We start from the raw sequence: 23,392 nt of genomic DNA, 5'->3' as shown, positions 1-23,392 counted from the left end.
ACCCAGGATGGCCCGTATTCCACCCTTGGGAAATGGCAAAGAGAGCCAGAGACGGGCGACAACTGCCAAAAACAACTTTATCCCCGCCTGGCCGGTGCGGCCAGCGGCACAGAAACAATAGGCAACACCGATCACGATACAGTCTCAAGCGAAAGCTTTTTCCCTTCCGAAGGAGGAAGAGGAGGCAGTGAGGGCTGTTGGGCACCCAGCAGGTGCTGTTGCCCCCCCCCCCTCCCCCCCCCAGGCTGATGGGAGCAGGGGAGGGGTGGGCTGTGAGGCACAGGGAAGCCAGGTGAGCCCCCCCCCCCCCCAGCTGCCCCCAGCCCTGGCCCTGGGAGCCAAGCACTGGGGCTGGTTTCCAGCCAGCCCAGTGCTGCCCCAGCTTTCCTTTCCCCACCTGGCAGCTGGTAAACTGGGAGTGTGGGGGGGGGGGGGGGGCTCAGACACATCCACAGCTGGAGCAATGGGAGACAGACCGCCCCTCCCCAAACCAGCCAGGGGGACAGGGGTGCCACAGGGAGTGTGGGCTGCCCAAGCCCACCCAGGCTCTTTTCCACATCTCGCCACTGAAGCAAGGGAAGGGGCCCAGAGGTGACACCCCCCACCCCAGTCACCCCCTCGGTCCTGCCCCTTCCCCAGGGACAGAGGCCACAGCTTCCAGTTCACCGGCACTGGGAAAAGCTGCCCAGGGAGGCAACGGGTGATAACCCAGCAGCAAGCATCCCCCACCAGAGGAAAGCACCTCTTCTTCCCTTCCCACCCCTCTCCCACCCCCCGGGCTTGCTCTAAGGACACAAATACATAAAAGACCCCCTCCCCAGCTCCCCCTAAGCAGCCCCACACATCACAGCAGGGAGCCCCAGCTCCTCTCTCCCCGACTCCCCCGGGCCGGCAGTGCTGGGACACCGAGGCGCTGGCTAGTGTTACAGGTGTAAAGGCAAGGGTGGGCGCACGGCCGGGTGCCCCATGGTCCCAAGTCACCCTGGGGAAAAGTGAGGGTGGCGGGTCTCCAGCACTCCCCCCATCCCACAGGGTGCCAGCCTGATGCCGGCCTCGGCATCCCCTTGAGATGAAAAAAAAAAAACAAAAGTCACGTAAAACCACGGCGCCGAGGAGGCCCCGTCCCGTCCCTGGCCTCCGCAGTGCAGCCCAGGCCTGGGAACCCGCCCCGGGCTTCTGCTTTCTGTCCTGGGTGAGGTCCGAAGGGGAGCAAAGGCCTGGTGGTCCGGAGCAGGAGACCCTGGGGTCCGCGTCACATGATTTCACAGCAGGAATTCTGCTTTCGGGCCTGGGAAGAGAAGGAAAAGCAGCAGTGACACTCGCTGCAGCTCCCCAAGGGCCAAGGGGGGGGCTGCACAGCCCTCCTCCCACTGGAGGAAGCCGGCATGGTCCCAGCCCTCACGGCTCGCCACGAAGGCAAACACCCTGTGCCCCCACGCCGAAGGCTCATGGCACAGATCTGACCACCCCGGCCATCACCCTAGCTGGAGCCTGCACCAGGAATCACCACAGCCGGGATCGGCATCACCCTCCACTGGCCACAGGGCAAGGAACAGCCTGAGCGAGGGGCCAAGGAGCTCTGCAGCCGGAGTTTGGGCAACCAAGTTCCCTCCAGGTCCAAAGCAGCTGCGCCAGCGGATGGTGGTCCTTGCCTGGAACCCACAACCTCTGCCCCAGGGGTTTGTTCTGCCCTTCCCCAGCCCCAGGCCATTGCTGGCTCCTCAGGGAGGGGGTGACCCTCCCCTGGGATGAAAAGCCACACTCACAGTTTTGTAGAAGGCTTTGGACTGTGCCCCGAGCACCTCCGATTTGGAGACCAAGTCGTCCAGCTTCTCCCCTCGTTCCAGCAGCGACTCCATGGTGTTGTGCTGCCGAAAAAAATGGCGCTGACCCACAGCGCTGGTACCCTGGGCCCTCCCCAGCCCCGAGCAGAAGATGGAGGTGCCACCATGTCCCCATCCAGGAATGAGCCTCTGCCTTCCCACGGCCACCCCGGCTCCGCAGCAAGGGAGGGGGCAATGCCAGCCTCGATAAAGACGGGAAGGTCACAGCAACTGGGAGAAGAGCCCCTGGTGAAAACAGCAGCGCACGCAGGTCATTTAAAGCAGAAGACAAGTGAGAACATGACACTGCGCAGGGAAGGGACCGTGGTTTGGAGGAGGGAAGCGGAGGTTGGGGGGGTGTCAGTGCCCCCAGGGTTGTGCTGGGCCAGCTTGGAGGAGCCTGGAGGGAAGGGAAGGGGAGAGGAAGCTCCCATAGCACCAGGAATGTCTCCAGGGAATGGAGAAGGCAGGATGGCCCCATAGCCCTGATGGCCACCCTACACCCCAGCCCCCCAAAAAGGGTGTCCCCACGGCCCCGAGCAGACATGCCAGCTGGGGCATCCCGGTTGCGGGCCCTGCGTCCTTCTCACCAGGATGATTTTGGTCTCATCCAGCTCCGCCTGCACTCTGGTCATCGGGTCGGCATCACGGGGGTTCTCGGAGAGAAACAAAACTGCCTCGGTACCACCGCCGCAGGGACGTCGGCGTCCCCCGGGCTGCGGTCCCGCAGCACTGGTGTCCCGGCACACGCCAGGGCATCACACACGCTTCCACCTCCAGACTTGGGGGCCGTGGGGAGCGTTCCCAGTCTCTGCGTAGGATCTGCGGGGGTCCCGGGGAGGCCATACCTGGTATTTACTGAGGTATCCATCCAAGGCCGCATAGCTGATTGTCGCTGGGGATCCCGAAGGCCAGTCTATTTTGTTGACCTGCCTGGAGAATTCATCCAGCACCTGTGACACAAGGAATCGGGCAGTTACTGCCTGGTGGTTCTGCTTGCGGGGCCATAGCTGGCAGAAAGAATTTTCTCCTTGAAAAAGGAGATTTTTCTTCTTGTTTCCTTTTGAATGAGCCAAGGGAAGAGACAGAAACCAACTTCTTCGGTGATGCCCACACCAGGTAGGGGTGGCCGTCCCCGACCATCCCCAAAGCCCTGCACCCTGCCAGGGCAGCCAGACATGTCATCGCCAGTTTTTGGCAATGCTGGGTGCGTGGCTACACCCAGTTTTCCCACATAAAACCCAAGCCAGGCAGGGCAGACGGGGTGTTTGTGAGGCCAACGCCTGGGCTGGCAGCAGAGTGGAGCTGGGACTAAGTCCCAGCAGGCAAAGCCTAGTCACTGCATGGCTTGGAAGTCCTTGGGCTGGCCGGATCTTGCTCAGCTCAGCTCTGATGTCCCCCAGCTAATGAGCAGGAGGGTCATTTCCTTGTCAGAGCGTGAGCAGGAGATGTGCAGGCGCTCCCCGGAGCAGCCCCACTGCAGCCTGTCACCTCCAGTGCTGCTCCCAGGTCGCATGCTCACCTTGTCCAGCAAGGTGAAGCAAACCCGCTGTGGATACTCGTTATCTGCGATCACCACTCCGGCCAGCCCGTCGTTCCGGACGTACACGTGGCAGAGGTACTCTGGGCAGAGAATTTATGTCAGAAAGGCAGCGGAAAGGTCCAGAGCGTGCCCCAGCGCCCGCTGCCTCCTGCCCGGCCCCAGCAGCTCTTCCACAACCCACGAATTGCCCTGGAAAGTTTCATTCAGCGACTGCATTTCACTTTATTTCATTAGGACAGCGGGAAGGGCTCAAGGGAGGATCAAAATCAGCCCCACATTGTGCTTCAGCAGGTTACAGCAGCCTGGCCACATGACACTAGCTTTCCAGGGCAGCAGGTACTGCCAGAGTTAAACAAAAACAGAGGGTGAAGTGCTCAGCCTGATTTTAATAAATAACAACTTGTCACAAGCCTGGAGTGTCATTAATGAGGCTGCGGCAGCCAATTCCGGGCCGCACCCTGCATGTCTCGGGGTTCGGGAAGCACGTGGAGCAGGGTGGGGAGGCTGGAGATGAGGCCAGAGATTGGGGTACGGAGCCCGGACTCACACGGCAGAACTCAATGGAGAGGGGAAGGAGGCTGTGCCGGCACAGCCACCCCTCTGGGAACAGGACAAAGCTGGCAAGCTGAGGGGTGGCGGGAGCACAGCCCGACAGCTCCGAGTGTCCCAAGGGTGGCAAGGAGAGGAAGAGAGCCCAAAGGCAGCAGCTGGCTGTCAGGCAGGTCCCTGTTCTTCCCGTAACCTCTCTTGCGGGGCGGGCTGGGCTCTCGCCGGGCTCAGCAACCTCATGCCTTTAGTGCTACTTGCCTGGGCGCTGTTTTGAAGTCTCATTTTTTAATTGTAAACAGACAAGGAAGGAAGCACGTGCGGCTGCACGTGCTGACCCTGGGTTGTCCTCTTACCTTGCTCCTTGACGGAGGCTCTGCTGCCCAGCTCCGAGCGCTCCACGATCAGCTGGCTCGTGAAGGTCATGAATTCCTGCACGCTGCAAACACAAAGCGTTGGCGCTCGAGTCTGCGAGGGGACCCGGCTCTGTGGGAGCTGCATGTGGCCCAGTGAGCTACAGGGGGTGCTGGCGCAGCAATGATGGGGGAGATCATCTATCCCAGAGGTCCCCGGCATTTTGGGCAGACTGAAACCCTTCCCCACGACCCCACCACCACGTTTAGGTAGCGGGGACGTAGCCGAGCTGTGCGTTTTCCTCAGGGAAGAGGTCAGACCCTGCACCTACGCAGAGCTGCAGCCACCACCCAAACACCTCCAGCTTCGCTGGGCCCAGGGGAGCACCCACACCCCTCCGTCCGCGGCGAGGGACTCGCATCCTCGGGCTGAACTTGCTTTTTGGTGATTTAGCAGAAAGTAAAACACCAGGCTAAAGCCTGAGGAGCAGCTGCGCCCTGCTCGCAGCGAGAGGCTGCATGGGTGCTCCAGCCCCTTCTCCTGCCTGAGCTTTTATCCTGTGCTTGGGGCCTTCTGGCATCCCAGGGAGGCCATTTGACCCACAAACGCACCTCAGCTCCCTACCACATTGAGTCAAAGTTAAGGAAGATCCTTAAGCCAGACTCGCTCTAAGTCTGGAAAACATTCCTGAGCCCAGACTCGAGTCCTGCCAAACAGGCTTCTTGCGTAAACCCTCCTCCTCACCCCACAGTAAAGGAAAAGAGGCCAAAAATCACGAGCAAGTGCAAAATAAATCTATTCCCAATGTACGCCAGGGATTAATGAACGTGAGGCGACAAATTCCCCACTTCAGCTGAAAAGTCCCAGGAAGGAAAACCTGTCAGAGATCATATTACAGAGTTTGCTCAAACACCCCCCACACCAACAGATCCCACTTGGGAGCTTCATGTGACGAGGAGACGTAAACGAACACGGACACCAGCGCGGCAAAGACCGCAGTTTCCTCACTGCCTTCCACTGCTGGAAACAACTCCAGAACAGGGATTTGCCTCTCACAGTTTACTTATTCCTTAGGGGTTTTTTTGCATTTCCCCCAGCCTGGACACCACGCGATCAGACACCAGCTGCAGACAGACTCCAAACTGATGGGTTTCCAGGTGCTGCAGAGAAAAGACTGGCCCAAAGATTTCTCAACATCCAAGTTTAGCAGAAACAGAGGACCAAAACGTTCCTCCTGGTCTGGGGACCTGCTGGGAGCCACAGCCCCCACTGTCGCAATTCCATTATTTCACAGTATTCCCGGAGAAATCAGCCACCAAAGACTTCATTCCCTCACGCCATGTTCCTGACCCTGCCAAATGATACAGCAGAGGTTTGATGGCAGACACCCCGTGCTGGCACGGCCAGGCTGGCCCCGTCCCCCTGCCCAGCAGGCTCTCACGGCTCCCAGGAACCACAACCATATTTATCCCAGATTCAAACCCCAAACCCAAGTCTCCGGTAACCCCACAGCCTCAAAAAAAATGTACATGCAGCATTTTTAACCCAAACTTAACTTAATCGCACCTTAAATATCACACCTAGGCAGTGCTCACACAGGCACCGAGGTCCAAGCAGCCCCTCCGAGCACGACCAGGGAACCAGCTCAGGACAAGGATTAACTACCGGAGAAAAGCTGCGAGACTAACGAGTGCAGACACCACCTCACCCTGCACAAACAGCATCGCTGTTCCTAAAAAACCAAGACTTTTTTTAAGCAAAGAAACAGCCTGCTGCCAGGGAAGTGGCTCTTTCGGCCATAGCCAACAGCAAAACCACACAGGGAAATTTCTCAGGATTTGGAAAAAGGAGAGCTGTGCCTATGAAGTGATTTGGGTTTTTAAGAGATTACTTCACCCGGTGCAATCCATCCCGGCTGCGTGCGTTGGCAGCACTGGCACAGCTTTTTTAATTTGGCTAAGAAAGTATTTTTTAAGACAATTTTACTTCAGTATTTTTCCTTTATCACTGGAATTGCAGAACCAAATGTACTCAAGGCTCCATAAAATCTTGGCAAGGATGGGGCATGGAAAGTTCAAGTCCCGTAGGTGAGTATTTCCTAAAGCCTTTATTGTCTGGAGCCGGGTGCTGGGAAACGAGCTGTTTCACAGCAGGCACCTGCTTTACTTTACAGCTTTTGGAGGTTTTTGGGAGCTCCCTTCAGTTGCAAGCTCAAGGGCAGCTGCTGAGAGAGCTCCGCGATCTCTCCATGTGCATGGAGCGGGCAGTGGGACACCCGGGAGCCCAGATTGGTGTTCAGGGTTAAAATGACTCACCCAAAGCCATCAGAATAACCCGAGCAGAGGTTTGCAGGCTGGAAAAAGTTTAAGATTAGACCAAACACCTAATTAAAAAGATACCGTAGGTGTCAGGCGAGCCTTGTTAGTCTGACACAAAGACAAGCCTCCTCCCACTCGCCTCTCACACCCCAGGAGCCGCCATGACTACTGGGTTTAGGCACTCGCTGGAGGGAGAAGAGCTGACCTGAGCACTCGGGGTGTTTCCCTGCACCCAGATTTTATCGCTTGGCTATGGCAGGTGATTTACCGAGTCAAACCTGACCTCCTGCTGCTGGCTGTGAGTGGCTTTTAGGGGAAACGAGGTTTCACTCTGTTCCTGAGGCTGAAAGATCACTTAAAGTGGGTTTTGCAGCGCTGAACGGCATGTGCAGGGTCACAGCTCCCCAGGGGAGTGTCTCTGGTGGGTTTATCCCTTAGGAGAAGCCTGTTACCTCTGCCACTGCACATCCGGTGACACAGGAGCAGAACAGGCAAGAAACTCCCCCAAAAGCTTCTACTCCCTCTCCCCAAGGTCCTGCCTAAGCCACGTGCCAGCCCCGCAGAACACAGAAAAGATTTCCCCCGACCCCAAATCTCCCTGGGAGGTTCTGGCACCCCAGGCACCCACCTGGACCTCTGGAAGAAGTTGAAGGTGGACACGTCGTAAGCAGCTTTCAGTAAATGCACTTTGGGGTCACCTTTGTAAAGGACACTTAGGCTGTAGAGCCTCATCGTGGCGTCTCCCGCTGTCCTGGGCAGAGGAAGGAGACCCAGTGGGTGAGACGGGGGCCAGGCTGGAAGCCCAGGCAGCCACTGGGACCCCCCTTGCATGGCCAGGCCTCTCCCCTGGGCTTCCCCGGGACCCCTCCTCCTGCTCCTGGGGGTCCCCCTGCCTCACCCAAACCTCCTCCATCCTTTAAACGCCAGCCCCAGGCACCCTGCGCTCACCTGCCCCACACCCCAGAGCCTGCCCCGACCCCCCACCCCTCGCCTCCCCCAGCCTAGCCAGGCCCCGAGTCCCGGCAACGCCCCCCACGTCTGATCTCCCCCTGCCCTCAACTAGCCCAGCCCCCCCCAGTATAACCCAGATAGCCCAGCCCCCCCCTCCAGTAAAACCCAGCTGGCCCAGCCCCCCCAGTATAATCCAGCGAGACCAGCGCCCCCCCCCCCCCCCAGTATAACCCAGCTGACCCAGCCCAGCCCCCCACCCCAGTACAGCCCAGCTCAACATCCTGTCGTCCCCGCCCCCCCGTCGCTAAACCCCAGCCCGGTACCGGCGGCTCCGGAACGGGCTGTGAGGAAACGGCGACCGACGAGGGGAAATGAGCGCAACCCGGAAGCAGAACCGCAGAGACCGGAAGTGACACCGGCTCCGGGCAACTGCCACGGGGCCTCGCCCGCTCTGCGCACGCGCTGGCTCCGCTCCGCCCCCTCAGCCTCTTGACCAATAAGCGCCTGCCTCTCTCGCCGGCCTCGCCCATCGCCGCTCGCGGCCCCGCCTCCGGGCTGGGCGGCCAATCAGCGCCGCTCTGGCGTCATGGGGCGGGGCTTCTCCCGCGGGACCTCCAGCGGGGGGCGCTCTATCCCGGCGTCCTTTGCGCGGGGGGGGGGGGGGGGTCCTCTATGGCGGAGGGGGTTCCCCGTGGGCCCCGTCGGTGGGGTGGGCTTCTCGCCATGGGGCACTCTGTGGGGCTGGCCTCTCCCCGTGGCTTGGGGACCCACCTGCAGGGTGAGGACCCCTCCGTGGGGCTGTTCTGCCCATGAGTGGGACACCTCTGTGGGTCTGGGACCCTGCTATGGGGCTGTCCTCTTCCCCCATATCGTGGGGGCCCACTGATAAGGGGCGGATGCACCCCCCAAGAGTTTCGGACCCTTCTGTGGGGTGAGGACCCCTCTGTGGGGCCAGCTCCCCCCACAGGGTGGGCACCCATTGCTGGGGCAGGGATGCCTGTGCCCTCCCCTCCCCCCCGGGTGCTCCGAGCCGTGAGCAGGGTAGGGATGAGGCGCTGTGGGGTGACCCTGTACACCCCCCCCCCAGGCCCTGCCGTGACACCTCCAAACCCTCTGCCCTCCTCAGAACCCTCTCATTCCCCCACGGGGCTGGCAGCCCCCCCAGCATCCATCCAGGGTTCCCAGAGACCCTTCCTTCTCCCTCCACAGCTCCATGTCCAAGGGGACGCTGCCACCACGGATTGACGCCGGGAGGTTTTGGGGTCTGCCCGTAGCCAGGAGCATCTTCTTGCCTGTTGGGACCCCCATAAACCACCATTTCCTCAGGTGCCCCCCAACGCTTGGCTGACGGCACCAATCGGGGGATAAAGGGGTGTCACCATGTCCCCGTTCCCCAAAACTGGCATCCATCCACAGTCTGCCGTGGCGCCCGGCATCGATCCCAGCACCGCCGAAGCTTTTCTCATCCTGGGGGCACGGAGCACTTCCCAGTCACCCTCGCCCCTCGCCGGGCGGCCGTAACCTTTGTCATCCAGCCACCGGCTCCTCCGGCCCGGCGCGGTCTCCATGGGAGCGTGCCGGGTTGCTAAGCCGTCCGGTGGAGTGCTTGCCACCACTGCCAGTACATCGAGCTGTTGATATGACAACTGGAGCGGGGACACGGGTGGCCCGGGGCGTGGTGCTTCGCATGACGGGGCCAGCGGCCCCCGGCGGGGAGGGGTCCCGGCCAAGCCTCGTCGCCGTGCCGGGACTTCCCCGCTGGCTGTAAAAACCCACCAGCTTAGGCTCACGACCCCTTGCCGTGCTGAAAACCATCCGGTGTGCCGGTAAATAAATTTACCGGTGAAAGGAAGCGAGCGGGAAGAGCGCGACCCGCATCCTCCCTTGGCGCAAAGGGCCACGGCCCCGAGATGTGGGGTGAGAGGGCTGAGCCTGCTGGGGCGCCGGGCCCCTCTCCCTGCCCCTCCGCTTGAGGGTCCGGAGGCCGGAGGGAGGCGGGGGGGAAGATTGGGACCCCTCCTCAGCGGGTGCTGGAGAAGAGGCGGCTGCCGCCGGGCGTCGATGAGATAAAGCGGCAAAAGTGGAGCATCCCCCTGCGGAGCGAGGGACGGAGCAGCCCAGCGCCGGCCAGACGACTGCCGGGACGGGGAAGGGGGCTCGCTCCCCGGGCCAGGCACCGCGGCGGGGTGCCCGGGGATTGGGGGGGGGGACGGCTCGGCCCGCAGCCCACCCTGCCCCGACGGCTGCCCCCATGCTGGATCACCGAGCCAGGATGGAGAGCGGCAGGAAGGAGAAGGTGAGGCTGCTGCCGGGGCGATCCCTGGGGGGCCTGGCGGGGAGATGGGGTGGGGGGCACACGGCAGGTGCGGGGAGCGGTGCAGATCCTCCCTGGGCTGCCAGCCATCCCTGTGGCAAGCGGCCGGGCGCTGCGGGCCTCTCCCGCCGGGCAAGGTTCCCACTGGGGACAGACGTAGCCAGGAGGGGAGGATGGCTGGTGGGGAGGACACCGGCTCTGGGGGCAAAGCCGTGCAGCCTGGGGTCAGCCTCGACGTGCCCGGGGGTCCCTGTCCCTGAGGTCACCCCTCAGCACGCTCCAGGAAGGGGGGCCAGTGCCGTAAGTCAGGGCTCTGCGTTTTGGTACGTTGGGTCTTGGCGCGACACGGGTTGTGCCGCTTCCCCACACTGCCAAGGACTCGGAACAGAGCTGGGAGCGTCTGTGGGACCCCGCTGCCTGGCTGGGATGCTCCCGCTGTCCGGGCATTGCCAACAGCATCTTGCTGCCAGCCAAGCGGCTGCCATCCCTGGGATGAGATGGGGCCCGTCGCCTCCTTCGGCTGCTCATCACGTTGTCACCAAGGCACCTGGCTCATCCCCAGCAAAACGTCGGCTGGGGGCAGCTGCTCCCATCTCCTCTCCCGGATGGATTGAGCTCATGGGGCTGTGGGCGAGGACAGCAAGATGCTTCCCCGCTGTGGACCGGGACATCCAAGGGGACACTGAGGGGACACGGCACGTGCTGGGGACAGGAGCGTGTGGTTGGCAGTCGGGCATCGCCGGCCACCACAGCCTTTGGCTGTGCAGTTTCCAGCTTTGTCCTCTTTGTGGGGTGCACCAGAGCAAACAGTTTCCTTGGGAAGCCGAGAGCCAGTTTCGATCACATGGGAACAGCCAAATCCTGCCAAGGAAGAGCCAAACCCATCATTTTGGTGGCAAGAGAAGGGATGAGTTGGGGCATGCGGTGCCTGAGACGGAAAAACTAGTGAAGAAATAAAACTCAGACCCTCCGTTGCCATCCTCGGGGGCCAGCCCCAAGGACGGGGACACTCTGACTGCAGCAAATTTGGTGTTCATGTGCCGAACGGTGCTGCAGGATGGCTTCTGCATTGTGGAGCGCCAAATGCCTTCAGCCACCGGCTCCGGCGAGATGGTCGAATCCGGCCCTACGCTTTTCCTGGCAGAATCTTTCCAGCTGGCCCGGGCTGAACACCCTCAGGGTCATGGCAAACCTCACCACGGTGCTGCTTTGGGCTGCCCCGGCCCCTTTCTGGGGTGGCCGGCGGCATCCCGCAGCACAGCGGCATCCCCCATGGTGTAGCCGCGTCTTGTCTAACAGCACCTTGGGGGTTCAGTGTTAATGGAGCCCCCGGGCTCTGGCACCAGGGCAGACCAGGGAGGATGCCTGGAGAGGTGCTGGGGTGCTGGAATCGGGGGGGATCGGCTGAAGACCCCCAGGTGTGAGGGCTCTGCAGGGCAGGAGCTTTTGGGGTGAGGAGATATTTGGGATGAGCCCTCGCTTGGGGGCTGGAGACTGAGGGGCGGCGTTTGGGGCCAGGTGATTTATTGGGATGCACTGGGGGGGTCAGCTATGGGAGCAGCCGCAGGTTTGGTTGAGCCGAGGCGGTGGTTGTTCTCCCGATGCCGGGATGTTCCAAACCACAATACAAAGCATTTTACAGAGCCCCCCACCCTGAAACACATCGGGAAATGGCAGCAGCCTTGAGGAAAACATCCGTCTGCCGGCAAAAGTGCAAGCAGGAGCATTTTAAGCTTGCCCGGATCCCGGTGACTAATGAGCCCTCTAATGCCACCGGCTACATCTGGCCGAGCAGCGAGCGCTCTCTCCCCCCCGGCTCCATCTGACAGCCCGGGGCTGCCTGCCCCCGATTACGTGCCGTGGTTAATGGAGGCTGCGCCGGCGGCGGAGCCCGGGGTTGCTACGTAAAGGGTAAATACAGGTCCTGCTTCCCTCGAGTGGGCCCTGCGATTCTCCCTGGTAGCGAGGCAAGGGAGCATTTCCTGATAATACTCTTTATATCCTGCCTCCAGTCCTGCCTGCCTGCCTGCCTGCCTGCCTGCCCTCGGCCCCCCATTTGCACCAAGTTTGATGGGTAGAAAATGGTACCCGGAGTTCCCGGGGGGATACAGGGAGAGGGATGCTCCCGGCTCCCGGAGGACCAAGGAGGATGCCGGCATCCTCATCACAGACATGGAGGGGTCCCACGTCCTTGGTGGGAGCTGCTGAGCTCCTAAATGGCATCGCTGGAAGTGCTCCTTGCTGGGAAAAACCCTGGGATTGGACGGGATGGGACGTCCCATGTCACTGGTCCAAGCCCTGCTGGAATGGCACCGACTTCAATGCAACCAGCCGAGCTCATGAAACATCAACCGGCTGAAGGTGACGGCACGGGGACCCCTGTGCCAACCATGGATGTCTCGCAGGCAGCACTGGGAAAGGATTTGGAGCCAGCAGTGGCTCATGCCGGTCCTGCGGTTTCACCGGCACGTCTGTTAGGTCGGAGGCAGGATAGTGGAGAGATGGGATAAGGTGTTTCAGGGTGTCTGTGTGCTGATGGGGAAAACCCGGGACAGGGGAAGGAAAATTTGGATTATTTATTGTGGTTCAGGCCACCCACATCCCATAGCTCCCGTCCCCAGCTGACACCGTCCGTCCCACCGCAGGTGGAGCGGATCCTGTCAGAGTTTCGGCTGAAGGAGGAAGACCTGAAGAAGGTGATGTACCGGATGCAAAAAGAGATGGACCGAGGGCTAAAGCTGGAGACGCACGAGGAAGCCTCCGTCAAAATGCTGCCCACCTACGTCCGCTCCACACCCGAGGGCTCAGGTACGGCACTGCTGGCCTGGACGGGCATTGCTCCCAGCCCTTTGCACCGTCACCTCTTCCCTGGACATCGCCAAGCTCGGTGTGGGAGGCCAAGACCCCCTCTGAGCTGGTCACCTTGTGTCCCCCCTTCCCGGCTTTGCAGAGGTCGGAGATTTCCTGTCGCTGGACCTAGGCGGCACCAATTTCCGCGTGATGCTGGTGAAAGTGGGCGAGGGGGAGGAAGGGCAGTGGAAGGTGAAGACGAAGCACCAGATGTACTCCATCCCAGAGGATGCCATGACAGGGACGGCCGAGATGGTGAGCTGGCCACACGGGGCATCCCATCCCCTCCCGCATGGTCCCCTGTCACCGGGCAGGGACACACCATGCCGTGTTTCGGTGGGGACACCGGCAGGTACATCCCTCATCCCTCCAGCTGGCAGAAGCCGGAGGGTGGTGGGGAGGTGGCCACGCTTGGGGGACCTGTGGTGAGAGCGGTGGCCAGCTGCAGGCAGTGGGAGGATGGGGACAGCCCTGGTGAAGGCTGGACCTCCTCTCTTCCAGCTCTTCGACTACATCTCCGAGTGCATCTCTGATTTCCTGGACAAGCACCAGATGAAGCACAAAAAGCTGCCCCTGGGCTTCACCTTCTCCTTCCCCGTGCGGCACGAGGACATCGACAAGGTGAGGGGGTGGCTGGGCAGCCTGAGGACTCAGGGGTCCCCATGACCCAGCTACACCCACAGCCCCATTTTGGTCTTACCCTCCCTCCAGGGCATCCTCCTGAATTGGACCAAGGGCTTCAAAGCCTCTGGTGCAGAAGGGAACAACGTGGTCGGGCTCCTGAGAGACGCCATCAAACGGCGAGGGGTGAGATGATCATATGGTTTGTGCCAGTGCCACAGTGGTGGGGAGACCCCCACACCCCGGGATGTCCCCTCAACGGGGCTGCTGGAGCCTGGCGTGTCCCCGGGAAGGTTGTTCCATGTGTGTGCACATGCATGTGTGTGACACATGCATGCATCCTCACCCTCGGGGACCCCCCCACCCCAGACCCACCTGCTGCGGGACAGCCCAGACCCCCTGCGAGACCCCGATGGTCCCTCTCCCCTCCCCAGGACTTCGAGATGGACGTGGTGGCGATGGTGAACGACACGGTGGCCACGATGATCTCCTGCTACTACGAAGATCACCGGTGCGAGGTTGGGATGATTGTGGGTAAGACGGCCCCTTCCCGCAGGGACACGCGGCAGGCGAGGAGGGGGACCGTTCCCACGGCCCCAGTTACACTCTCCTGCTGCTAGCAGGGGCTTGTCCTTTTGCGGGGGGACACACCAAGGACAGGGGGGTGGCAGCAGCACCCTGCCGAGGTCTCCTGAGGTTGGGATGCCGGACAGCATCGCCTGGCCCTGGCACGGTGGTGGGGGCACCTTTGGGGTAGAAAGGGGGTGGTCACTGTAACGGGTCTGGTCATCCATGGCGCTGGTCCTTTCTCCAGGCTGCTGGTGGCTCCAGCTTCTCACTGTATGGGTGGGGACCCACTGATGGTAACCAGTGCCGGCTGTGCCGGGGAGTCCAGGAGGTGGGGATGGGTTTGAATCCCGCAGACTCCTTTGCTCCCCCACAGGGGAGCAGCCCCCCACCACCCCCCAGACCCACGCTATCTTTAGTGCCATCAACCATGCGGCCATCTGGGCTTTCCGCACCGGCTCGCACCGTCCCCTCGGCCTGGGTAAACACGGCGCCGCTGGCGCCAGGCTGTTTATCAGCTCCTCCAGAAGCCGAGCTGCCCTCGCCACGCAGCAGCCAGAGCCCCTAGGACACCACAGTGGCCGTCCCTGACACCCACTGGGGACAAGCAGCTGGCCGGGGCTGCAGGAAAGGACCAGGGGAGAGCAGGAGCCCTGAGCTTCCCTGTCTACATCAGGATGGGGACGTGCAGCTCCGAGCGCAGCCCCCCAGCCATGGCACCGGCTGCCCCATGGAGCCTTTGGGATGGGAGGGACGTGGGTGTCCGTGGGTCAGCATTGTCGTCCCCCCCCGCCACCACCTGGTCCCATTCCTGGTTCCCGCTGGCAGGGACAGGCTGCAATGCCTGCTACATGGAGGAGATGCAGAACGTGGAGCTGGTGGAGGGCGACGAGGGGCGGATGTGCGTCAACACGGAGTGGGGGGCTTTCGGTGCCTCGGGGGAGCTGGACGAGTTCCTCCTGGAGTACGACCGCGTGGTGGACGAGACCTCACTTAACCCCGGTCAGCAACTGTAAGGAATAGGACAGATCCAGTTCCTCTGGGTGTCGCCCCCCCACTCCCCGTCCCCAGCCGCATCCCCTCTGCCCACCCTTCTCCTTCCCCCGGCCCACCCGCACCACGCTGGGCTCAGCTGAGGCCGGAGCAACTCATCACAGGTACCCCCAAAGTGGGGGTCCTTCGCCCTGGCCGCTGTGCCCATGCGCAGGGACGTGTCCAGCAAGGGAGTGGGGGGGGAGAGGAAAGAGGGGGTGCGGTGGGATGTGGCCCCCCCCCTCCAAGTCCCAGCCCTGACGGCCACCCCCTCGCCTGTGTCCCTCCCCCAGCTACGAGAAGATCATCGGGGGGAAGTACATGGGGGAGATCGTCCGGCTGGTGCTGCTGAAGCTGGTGGACGAGAACCTGCTCTTCAACGGGGAGGCCTCCGAGAAGCTCAAGACCCGTGGGACCTTCGAGACCCGCTTCATGTCACAAATCGAGAGGTACGGGGCCGACAGGGGCGCGGTGGGGGGCCGACACCCCCAAACCAATGCATTATGCTGCCCCGCACTGGGGGTCTTCCATCCTGTCACCCCACAGCAGGCTGTCCCACATCAGGGTCCCTATGTCCTGTCACCCACAGTAGCTTGCTCTGTCCTGTAGTGGGGTCCCCTGTCCCGTCACCCCACAGCAGCCCTCTACAACTGCCCCATATTGGGGTCCCCGTGTCCCCTGTCCCCTGGCCGATGCACCCCTCTCTCCCCATCCCAGCGACTCCGATGACCGCAAGCAGATCTACAACATCCTGACGGCCTTTGAGCTGCTGCCCTCAGGAACGGACTGTGACATCGTGCGGATGGTCTGTGAGAGTGTCTCCACCCGCGCCGCCCAGATGTGCTCGGCCGGGCTGGCCGGCGTCATCAACCGCATGCGGGAAAGCCGGAGCCAGGAGACCCTCAAAATCACTGTGGGGGTTGACGGCTCCGTCTACAAGCTCCATCCCAGGTGAGGATCCCCGGGAGCCTTCCTCCTGCCACCATCCCCTTCCTCTTCCTCCTGCGTCCCCCAAGCCTTGACCCAGTTCTTTTTTTCCCCTCCGGCAGCTTCAAGGACCGCTTCCATGCCACGGTTCGGCAGCTGACGCCTGGCTGCGACATCACCTTCATCCAGTCGGAGGAAGGCAGCGGCCGCGGGGCCGCGCTCATCTCGGCCGTCGCCTGCAAAATGGCCTGCATGATGGGGCAGTGAGAGAGGACTCGGGGGGAGGATGAGGATGAGGATGAGGATGAGGATGGCGGGGGCGGGGGGGAGGAGGACAGTGGTCCCACTTGGAGCTCTGCGAGGAGCAGAGACGGACGCGGGAAGGGATTTGCCGCCGGCGGAGGCGGCTCCTGGTTCCCCAATAAACGGGGTTTGTGTGGACTTCTCCTCTGGGGCCGCTTGAGCGAGTGCTCCTCGTCTCCCCCATGCTCGCAGGCAGACCCCCCCACCATGGGGCTGCCCCACACATGTGGGGCAGCTGAGGGTGTTCGTGTGTCTCCCCAGCCCCCTGCATCCTCCCCCAGCTGCAGGGAGTAGGGCTTCCGCACGCTCCCCCAGCCCCTTTGCTGGGGGTGAGACCCCCCTTGGGGGGATTAGCCAAGAGAGAAGGGGCCGGTTGGGGGGTACTTGGGGGTCAGGGGGGGTCAGAGGGGGCCGGGCCAGCCCCCACTGGTGAGCCCCGGCAGTGCAGAGACCAACCGGGGTGCACCAGAGCTGTGCCAGATGCTGCGGGGCACCGATTTTTGGGGATCCCCTCCAGCCTTGTCCCCGCAACAGGGACAGGGTGGGAGGCAGAGCCTCAGGGCACCCCAGCCTCCCCCTCCCAGCACTGACCCCCCCAAAAGAGGGAACAGACCCCTGCTGAGGGCTAAATCCCGCTCCTGCCAGCAGTGGGACCCCCAAATCCAGCAGGTCCCAGCCCACGCCAAACAGGGGGGCACATGGGTGACCCCTCGCCCAGGGCTGTTTCATGCTCTGGGATGCCACGGCTCGGCCACCTTCCCAAGCAGCCAAAAATAGCGTGTCCCCCACCTCCAGTGACAGGCGGGGGACCTGGCCTGGCTTGTGTCCGGCACAGCCCAGTGGTGTCAGTGCCCGGTGCCAGCACCAAGTTTGGCTCGGCCGCCGGCCCGCATCCGCTGCCCGATTTAGCTCGGGGCAATAAGGTGGGGAATAAAAGCCGGGGCAACCCAGGGACCCCCGGCCCAGGGCTGCGGCAGGGATGGTGAGTGTGGCCGGGGAACCCCCCCAGGCACTGGGGAGGGGGGCACCCCAGGGTGTGGGGATGCTGCAGGGGGGACTGGGGGCACCCCAGGGTGTTGGGGTCCTCTGGGGTCTGGACCACCCCAGGCTGTTGGGGTCCCTCTGGGTCTGTGGGAGCACCCCAGGGAGTTGGTGTCCTCCTGGGGCACCCCAGGGTTTTGGGTCCCCCAGAGGGTCTGGGGCAGGGTGTCGGGGTCCCTCTGAGGGTCTGGGGGCACCCCAGGGAGTTGGGCCCCCTTTGGGGGTCTGGGAGCACCCCAGGGTCTGGGACCCACTCAGCCTGTTGGACTCAGCCCCTGGGGCTGTGGGGCCACCCCATGGGATGGGCCATCTTGGGGGTCCGGGGACACCCTTGGGCATCTGGGGCCACCAGATGGGTCTGGGCCACCCTAGGGGGTCTGGGGCCACCCTGGGACATGGAGGCACCCCAGGATCTAGGGACAGCTCAGGGTGTTGGGGTCCCCCGGTGTCCTGGGGCCACCCTTGGGTGTCCGGGGCCACCCTGAGGGTCTGGGGTCACCACAGGGTGTGGGACCACCCTGGGGGTCTGGGGTCACCGAGGGGTTCTGTGGCCACCCCAAAGGGCAGGGTCACCCCGGGGCTGGAGGGGGCTGGTCACCCGGGGGGCTGGGGACACTGTGGGGGGCGCGGGGCAGCCCTGCGGTCTGGGTCACCCCCAGGGACGGGACCACCCCAGCGGTGCCGCCCCTGAAGCCCCAAGACCCGCAGATGGCAGCGCCGGGATCCCCCCACCTCATTAGAGGAGGGGAAGGGGATCCCTCCTGCTCTGATTGGCTGCAGCCAGCAGGATTCCCTGTGTTCTGATTGGCTGCAGCCAGCGGTGGCAGTGTTTCCTGTGCTCATTGGCCGTGGCCAAAAATGGATTCCTTGCACTCTGATTGGCCGCAGCCCTCAGCCAGCAGGATTCCCTGTGTTCTGATTGGTTGCCACCAGAAAGACATCCTTGAGCTCTGATTGGTGGCAGCCCTCAGCTAGCAGGATTCTCTCTGTTCTGATTGGCCAAAGCCAAATGAAAGGGATTCCCTGCGCTCTAATTGGCTGTGACCAAAATAAAAGGGGGGGGGCTCCCTGCACTCTGAATGGCTGGGGCCAAAAAAAAGGGATTCCCTGTGCTCCAGTTGGTTGGGGGCAAACAGAAGGGATTCCCTGCACTCTCATTGGCTGGGCCCAAACGAAAGGGATTCCCTCCGCTCTGATTGGCCAAGACCAAATGAAAGGCATTCCCTGCACTCTGATTGGCTGAGGCTGAACCAAGGCTTCCCCCCCCCGCCCCGGTTGGCTCCCACAGGGGAGCAGGAGGGCAGGCAGGCATGGCGGGGCGGCAGCCTGGCAGGCGCAGCGCGGCTCCTCCAACGTCTTCTCCGTGTTCGAGCAGTCACAGATCCAGGAGTTCAAGGAGGTAGCAGCCGGGGGGGGGGGGGGGGCCGGGGGCTCAGCCCCTCCTGACACCCCCCCCTCGCCCGCTCTGCTCCAGGCCTTCAGCTGCATCGACCAGAACCAGGACGGGATCATCACCAAGGCAGATCTGAAGGAGACCTACTGGCAGCTGGGTCAGCGGGTGCCGCGTGGGGACGGGGACCGGGACTGGGATGGTGCCGGTGCCAGCGAGGGGGGACAGTGACGGTGCCAAGTGTGGGACAGTGGCAGGGCCAAGTGGGGAGGCAATGGTGATGCCAGACTGGGGATAGTGGCAGTGCCAAGCGTGGGACAGTGACGATGCCAGTTTGGGGACAGCGACAATGCCAAGCGTGGGACAGTTGGCGATACCATGTGTGGGACGGTGACAATGCCAAGTTGGGGACAGCGATGGTGATCCCAGGCACAGGGCAGTGACAGCGCCAAGGGTGGGGACAGATGCGATGCCAGGCACGGGGAAGGGACGGTGCCAAGTGAGGGGACAGTGATGGTGCGAAGCCCAGGGCGCTGACAGCCAGGGCCACCCACTGTGTGGGGAGGGAACTGCTCCCTTTATCCTCCGAGGGACACATCCCAGCGCTCCAGCTGGCATCGCCAGTGGCACCTCTCCCCTCCCGGGGCCAGGCTGTCCCCCGTGCCCGGTGCCATGTGGCCTCGTCACCGTGTTCCCCACCCCACCAGGGAAGACGAATGTGAGCTACGAGGAGCTGGAGGAGATGCTGAAGGAGGGGAAGGGGCCCATTAACTTCACCGTCTTCCTGACGCTCTTTGGGGAGAAGCTGAATGGTGAGTGGCCCTGGGTGTCCCCCAGCGTCACCCAATGTCCCCCGACACCCCCAGGGATCAGCCCCAAACCCCACCTAACACCCCCCTGCCCCCAGGCACCGACCCCGAGGAGTCCATCCTCAATGCCTTCAAGGTCTTCGACCCCGCCGGCACCGGTACCGTGAACAAGGACAAGTGAGTGGGGGGCGGCAGGGACACTCAGGGCACCTGGCCGGATCCTGCATCCCCTGGGATGGGGACAGGAGCCGTCCCCGGGCTCAGCCGCTCCCTCTTTCCACAGGTTTAAGCAGCTTCTCCTGACCCAGGCAGATAAGTTCTCCCCGGAGGAGGTGAGGCAGCTCCCCTGGCTGTCACCATCACCGTCCCGGTCCCCTGCGCTGGCCTTTGCCCACCCTGTCCCCTCATGTGTCCCTGCACAAGGGGGGCAACAGGACACTGGGGGGAAGCGGGTGTCCAGGACGTCCAGCTCTGCCTGCCCACGGGGAGACGTGGGGAGGGGGACACAGCCCACAGCCCCAGATCCCTCTGTCCCCCCCAAAGACCCTGTCCCCAAGGTTCCCCGTGTGCCCAGCCCCATCCCTGCAATCCCACGTGCCCCACAGTGATCCTGTCCCCAAGATTGCCACGTGTCCACCACGATCCCTGACCCCAAGATCCTGGACCCCATCCCCAAGGTCCCTGTGTGTCCCCTGAGGTCCCTGTCCTTGCGTGGCACCCCACAGGGACCCATCCCAGCCCCCCGGGTGTGTGTCCCCACGCAGGTGGAGCAGATGTTCGCAGTGACGCCCATCGACGTCTCAGGGAACATCGACTACAAGTCCCTGTGCTACACCATCACCCACGGGGACGAGAAGGAGGACTGAGGAGACAGCAGGTCCCCTGCCCCCCACCGCTCACTCCGGCCAAATAAACCACCAAACGAGGGGATCTCGTCTGTCCATAGTGTCCCCAGGGAGGGAGGTGGCTCCGCTCAGCCTGGGCTTCGCACCCTCGCACAGCTCCTGGTGTCCCCTTGAAGCTGCCATGTCCCCAATACAAGGGACAGCCCACCCCCCCGCAAAGGCTGGGCTCCCAGGGGACCCCCAGCACAAGGGATGGCAGGGCCACCGTCCCCAGGAGATGCGGTGGCCCAGGGCGAGATGCTTTATTGCATAGGGAGGGGGATCCGGGGGCCGGGGTGGCAGGTGGGGCTGGGAGGGGGTTCAGGGTTCGGGGGGTGGCACTCGGGGCCAGCTGCGGGGCTGAGCCCTGCGGAGGCAAGGAAGGAGCAGTGAGTTGGGGGCCACCGTCCCCCCATCCCCCCAACTCAGGTGTCAGCAAAAGTGGCTCCTCCAACCTTCGCCCTGCCTCCTCCGGGATGCATTTTGGGGTCCCCTGTCTCACCACCACCCTACAGAGGTGCAGGCAGGTTCTCTCCCGGAGACACAGGACCCCCAAGTGCCCTCCCACCCCCAGGACAGGAGTGGGGTGCGAGGTGCAGGTTATGGGGTGTGGGTGCGGGACGGAGGTCAAGGGACGGAAGATGAGGGACGGACACAGGATGCGGGTGCTGACCAGGCTCAGGCCTTGCAGAAGCCGATAGCGACACAGGTGTCCTGGGGCTCGTCGCCGTTCTGCAGTGCCTCGCTGATCTGCTCCCGGTACTTCCTCACCAGCCGCTTGCAAAGGCGGCCCAGGCGTTTCCCCAGGGCCCGGCAAGCCTTGCCCAGCGCCGCCTCCACCGCTGCCTGCCAGGACCGGCCCCGGCGGCATCAGCGGGGCCGCATGTGGGGCGACGGCCCCCCATTCTGCTCCCCCGAGCTCCCCCACCCCGGCCGCCCCCTCACCTCGTCGGGGTTGTCGCCCGCCATTGCCTTGATCTGCTCCAGGATTTTGGTGCACAGGCTGCACTTCTTCCCCTTGCCGGGCACCGTTGCAGTCCATTCGGCCACATCCCCTCCGGCCACGGGCCACTGCGGGGTGGGGGACACAAAGCAGACCCTCAGGGCTGGGCTGGGTCCCCCCCAGCATGGCCCCAACACAAGCAGGGGGCTGCCCCACGGCTGGTGTCAAGGCCGTGGGGCAGCAGGGCTGGTGCTTACCAGGTCCAGGCTGTCCCAGAGGTCGCGGCAGTCCTGCTCCCTGTGGCACCGGGTGGCGGTGGCCACATCCTGGCACCAGGACGCGGGGCCACCCTGGCAGGGCTCGGGGACTGCGGCCCACGCCGCTGAGCGGGTACGGGGACAGTGAGCACAGCCGCGGGAGTGCGTGCCTGTCACCGAGGCCCCTGTGTGCCCCAGGGGTGCCCAGACCCCGTCCCCACCAGCTCCGGGTGCTTGACCCTGCTCAGCCCCCGACCCTGCCATCCCGCCTGCCTGTCCCCCCGTCCTCCTGTCCCCTCCATCCCCGGGTCCCCATGCGTCCCCCTCCCCTCCATCCCGGGGTGCCCGTCCCCCCCCCCCTCCTCCTCCGGGGCGCGAGGCCAGAGGGACACCCGTTACCTCCCACTGCCACCAGCACCAAGAGGAAGGCGGCAGCCATGGCGAGCCCACTCAAGAGGGTGACAGCGGGTGACAGCGGGTGACAACAGCTGGCGCGTGTCCCACCCCGACGGCTTTTATAGCCCGCCGAGCGGGCTGTGGGGACAACTGCGCCACTCAGCGCCGCCGAAACCCCAAAAAACCCTTAAAATGAAGCGACACCGGCTCGCCAAACCCCTTCCTCCCTCACACCTCCGCCCCCGCGGCAGGAAGGGGAGACAGGGCCGGGGAGGGGGTGGGGAGCCCGGCCTGAATCCCGGGACCCCCCCAAAAAACCCACCCGCGGGACCCCCAGGCCGCGGGAGCGGGGGTGCTGCCGGTGGCCCCCAACCCTCGGCCACCCACGAGCCCCCCCAAAGCGTGGGGCGGGACGTGGGTGTGGGGCCGGACCCTCCTGGGCTCCGTCCCGGTGCCCCACCCCGTCCCCTTCCGGGCCCTGTGGGGTCCCGGGACTCGGGCCCGGTGTCCCCTGTCCCCCGCCACGGGCTCCGTGGGGTCCTGGGCGTCCGTCGCGGTGTCCCCCCCATCCCCTCCGGGGCTCCCTGAGGTCCCGGGGTTCGGGCCCGGTGTCCCCGCTCCCCGCCCCCCCCGGTTTCCACGGTAATGGCCTCGCGCCGCCGCCACCAGCGGTTGCCACGGCAACCCGCCGCCTTGACGCCACTTCCGCCCCGCGGCCACGCGACTTCCGGGATTTACGGCGTTCGCGCCTTTTCCCACACCCCCTCCCCGCGCCCCCCCCCCATGGCGGGTCCGTGGTGCCGGGCTGGCGGCCCCCCCCCTCCCGACCTCTGACCTCTGACCCCGTACGTGACCTGCGGCCTGGGGGGGGAGGAGCGGGAGGGCCCTGAGGGACCCTCCTGCCGGGTCCCGAGGGGGCTGTTGCCTTTTGGGGGTCCCTGGCGGGGGGGGGGGGGGGGGTCTGAGGGGCCCTGGCCCGGGGGGGCTCCCGGGGGACCCTTTGGCCTTTGTGATGGGTCCTGGGGGGACCCTGGTTTGGGGGGGGGTCCTGGTGCCCCGGGGGGCTGGGGGGGGTCCCTATAGGGTCCTGCTGCCTGGGAAGGGTCTTCGGCCGGGCTGATTTTGGGGGGGTTGTGGTGTTCTCGGGCGGGTCGCGGTGGTAGAAGGTGTCTTGGGGGGTTCCCGGTGCCCGGGAGGGGAGCTTTGTGCGAGGGGGGGTGTTTAGGGGGTGTCCGGGGGGGGGCTAGTGTCAAGTTGTGTCCAGGGGGGCTGCACAGGGGTCTTGGTGCCAGGGGGTGCTGGGGGGTCCCGGGGTGGTCCAGTGTCCAGGGTGTATTTGGGGGGGCGCTAGGGTGTCCTGCTGGTAGGGCGTGATGGGGGGGGGCAGTCCTGGGGTTTTCCTGGCACCAGGATGAGTTTGGGGGTCCCCTGGTGTTGGAGGGGAGAGAAAGGAGGGGGATGCTGGGGGGGGGTGCAGTGTTCAGGGGGATTAGACCTAGACCTGGTTTGTGTTTTGGGGGGCA

The 23,392-nt window shown here is 63.8% G+C and overlaps 4 protein-coding genes across 10 annotated transcripts; 2 read left to right on the top strand and 2 right to left on the bottom strand.

Moving 5' to 3' along the window:
- Positions 1-58: 58 nt before the first annotated feature.
- Positions 59-7,965, bottom strand: YKT6 (YKT6 v-SNARE homolog). Of its 3 annotated transcripts, none has more exons than XM_030034800.1 (8): positions 7,859-7,965; positions 7,213-7,335; positions 4,269-4,351; positions 3,346-3,446; positions 2,672-2,776; positions 2,414-2,479; positions 1,767-1,868; positions 59-1,288 (listed from the first exon to the last, which is right to left on the bottom strand). In XM_030034800.1, exons 2-8 carry the CDS (start codon positions 7,314-7,316, stop codon positions 1,253-1,255), a joined length of 597 nt encoding a protein of 198 aa, XP_029890660.1. In that variant the 5' UTR covers positions 7,317-7,335; positions 7,859-7,965; the 3' UTR covers positions 59-1,252. The 3 variants fall into 3 exon arrangements, with proteins under 3 accessions (XP_029890660.1, XP_029890662.1, XP_029890661.1); XM_030034802.2 differs by having other exon boundaries at positions 7,213-7,330; positions 7,859-7,958; XM_030034801.2 differs by having other exon boundaries at positions 7,213-7,354; positions 7,859-7,949.
- A 1,495-nt stretch (positions 7,966-9,460) lies between these two features.
- Positions 9,461-16,113, top strand: GCK (glucokinase). 2 transcript variants are annotated; one of them, XM_030034769.2, is made up of 10 exons: positions 9,461-9,831; positions 12,495-12,657; positions 12,800-12,954; positions 13,201-13,320; positions 13,411-13,506; positions 13,755-13,854; positions 14,716-14,899; positions 15,213-15,368; positions 15,637-15,870; positions 15,969-16,113. In XM_030034769.2, exons 1-10 carry the CDS (start codon positions 9,787-9,789, stop codon positions 16,111-16,113), a joined length of 1,398 nt encoding a protein of 465 aa, XP_029890629.1. In that variant the 5' UTR covers positions 9,461-9,786. The 2 variants fall into 2 exon arrangements, with proteins under 2 accessions (XP_029890629.1, XP_029890630.1); XM_030034770.2 differs by lacking the exons at positions 9,461-9,831; positions 12,495-12,657; positions 12,800-12,954; ... (1 more) ...; positions 13,411-13,506; positions 13,755-13,854 and having other exon boundaries at positions 14,824-14,889.
- A 459-nt stretch (positions 16,114-16,572) lies between these two features.
- MYL7 (myosin light chain 7) lies at positions 16,573-20,319 on the top strand. Of its 2 annotated transcripts, XM_030034811.1 has the most exons (7): positions 16,573-17,131; positions 18,479-18,589; positions 18,665-18,740; positions 19,288-19,392; positions 19,488-19,566; positions 19,673-19,721; positions 20,154-20,319. In XM_030034811.1, the coding sequence occupies exons 1-7, from the start codon at positions 17,129-17,131 to the stop codon at positions 20,253-20,255; spliced, it is 525 nt and encodes a 174-aa protein (XP_029890671.1). In that variant the 5' UTR covers positions 16,573-17,128; the 3' UTR covers positions 20,256-20,319. The 2 variants fall into 2 exon arrangements, with proteins under 2 accessions (XP_029890671.1, XP_029890672.1); XM_030034812.2 differs by lacking the exon at positions 18,479-18,589.
- A 177-nt stretch (positions 20,320-20,496) lies between these two features.
- LOC115349920 (antimicrobial peptide NK-lysin-like) lies at positions 20,497-22,496 on the bottom strand. Of its 3 annotated transcripts, none has more exons than XM_030034808.2 (4): positions 21,873-22,496; positions 21,475-21,595; positions 21,219-21,348; positions 20,497-21,119 (listed from the first exon to the last, which is right to left on the bottom strand). In XM_030034808.2, exons 1-4 carry the CDS (start codon positions 21,910-21,912, stop codon positions 20,952-20,954), a joined length of 459 nt encoding a protein of 152 aa, XP_029890668.1. In that variant the 5' UTR covers positions 21,913-22,496; the 3' UTR covers positions 20,497-20,951. The 3 variants fall into 3 exon arrangements, with proteins under 3 accessions (XP_029890668.1, XP_029890665.1, XP_029890667.1); XM_030034805.2 differs by having other exon boundaries at positions 21,475-21,598; positions 21,873-22,495; XM_030034807.2 differs by having other exon boundaries at positions 21,219-21,344; positions 21,474-21,598; positions 21,873-22,490.
- Positions 22,497-23,392: the final 896 nt, after the last annotated feature.

Source organism: Aquila chrysaetos, chromosome 13 (assembly GCF_900496995.4).
Source record: "Aquila chrysaetos chrysaetos chromosome 13, bAquChr1.4, whole genome shotgun sequence".
NCBI lineage: Eukaryota > Metazoa > Chordata > Aves > Accipitriformes > Accipitridae > Aquila > Aquila chrysaetos.
The sequence above is the reverse complement of the archived record's forward strand: the minus strand, read 5'-3'. Positions and strand labels throughout refer to the sequence as shown.

What these genes read in the sequence shown, in the direction of transcription:
- YKT6 (XM_030034800.1), bottom strand. Translation starts at nt 7,316, where the DNA reads ATGAGGCTCTACAGCCTAAGTGTCCTTTACAAAGGTGACCCCAAAGTG. An exon ending in GATACCTCAGTAAATACCAG is followed by an intron (nt 2,480 to 2,671) that starts GTATGGCCTCCC and finishes TTTCTCTCCGAG; the next exon opens with AACCCCCGTGATGCCGACCC. An exon ending in ATGAGACCAAAATCATCCTG is followed by an intron (nt 1,869 to 2,413) that starts GTGAGAAGGACG and finishes TTTTTTCGGCAG; the next exon opens with CACAACACCATGGAGTCGCT.
- GCK (XM_030034769.2), top strand. Translation starts at nt 9,787, where the DNA reads ATGCTGGATCACCGAGCCAGGATGGAGAGCGGCAGGAAGGAGAAG. An exon ending in CTCCACACCCGAGGGCTCAG is followed by an intron (nt 12,658 to 12,799) that starts GTACGGCACTGC and finishes CCGGCTTTGCAG; the next exon opens with AGGTCGGAGATTTCCTGTCG. An exon ending in GTCTACAAGCTCCATCCCAG is followed by an intron (nt 15,871 to 15,968) that starts GTGAGGATCCCC and finishes CCCCTCCGGCAG; the next exon opens with CTTCAAGGACCGCTTCCATG.
- LOC115349920 (XM_030034805.2), bottom strand. Translation starts at nt 21,912, where the DNA reads ATGGCTGCCGCCTTCCTCTTGGTGCTGGTGGCAGTGGGAG. An exon ending in CTCTGGGACAGCCTGGACCT is followed by an intron (nt 21,349 to 21,474) that starts GGTAAGCACCAG and finishes GTCCCCCACCCC; the next exon opens with GCAGTGGCCCGTGGCCGGAG. An exon ending in CGGGCGACAACCCCGACGAG is followed by an intron (nt 21,120 to 21,218) that starts GTGAGGGGGCGG and finishes CGGTCCTGGCAG; the next exon opens with GCAGCGGTGGAGGCGGCGCT.
- MYL7 (XM_030034811.1), top strand. An exon ending in CTTTGGGGAGAAGCTGAATG is followed by an intron (nt 19,393 to 19,487) that starts GTGAGTGGCCCT and finishes CCCTGCCCCCAG; the next exon opens with GCACCGACCCCGAGGAGTCC. An exon ending in GGTACCGTGAACAAGGACAA is followed by an intron (nt 19,567 to 19,672) that starts GTGAGTGGGGGG and finishes CTCTTTCCACAG; the next exon opens with GTTTAAGCAGCTTCTCCTGA.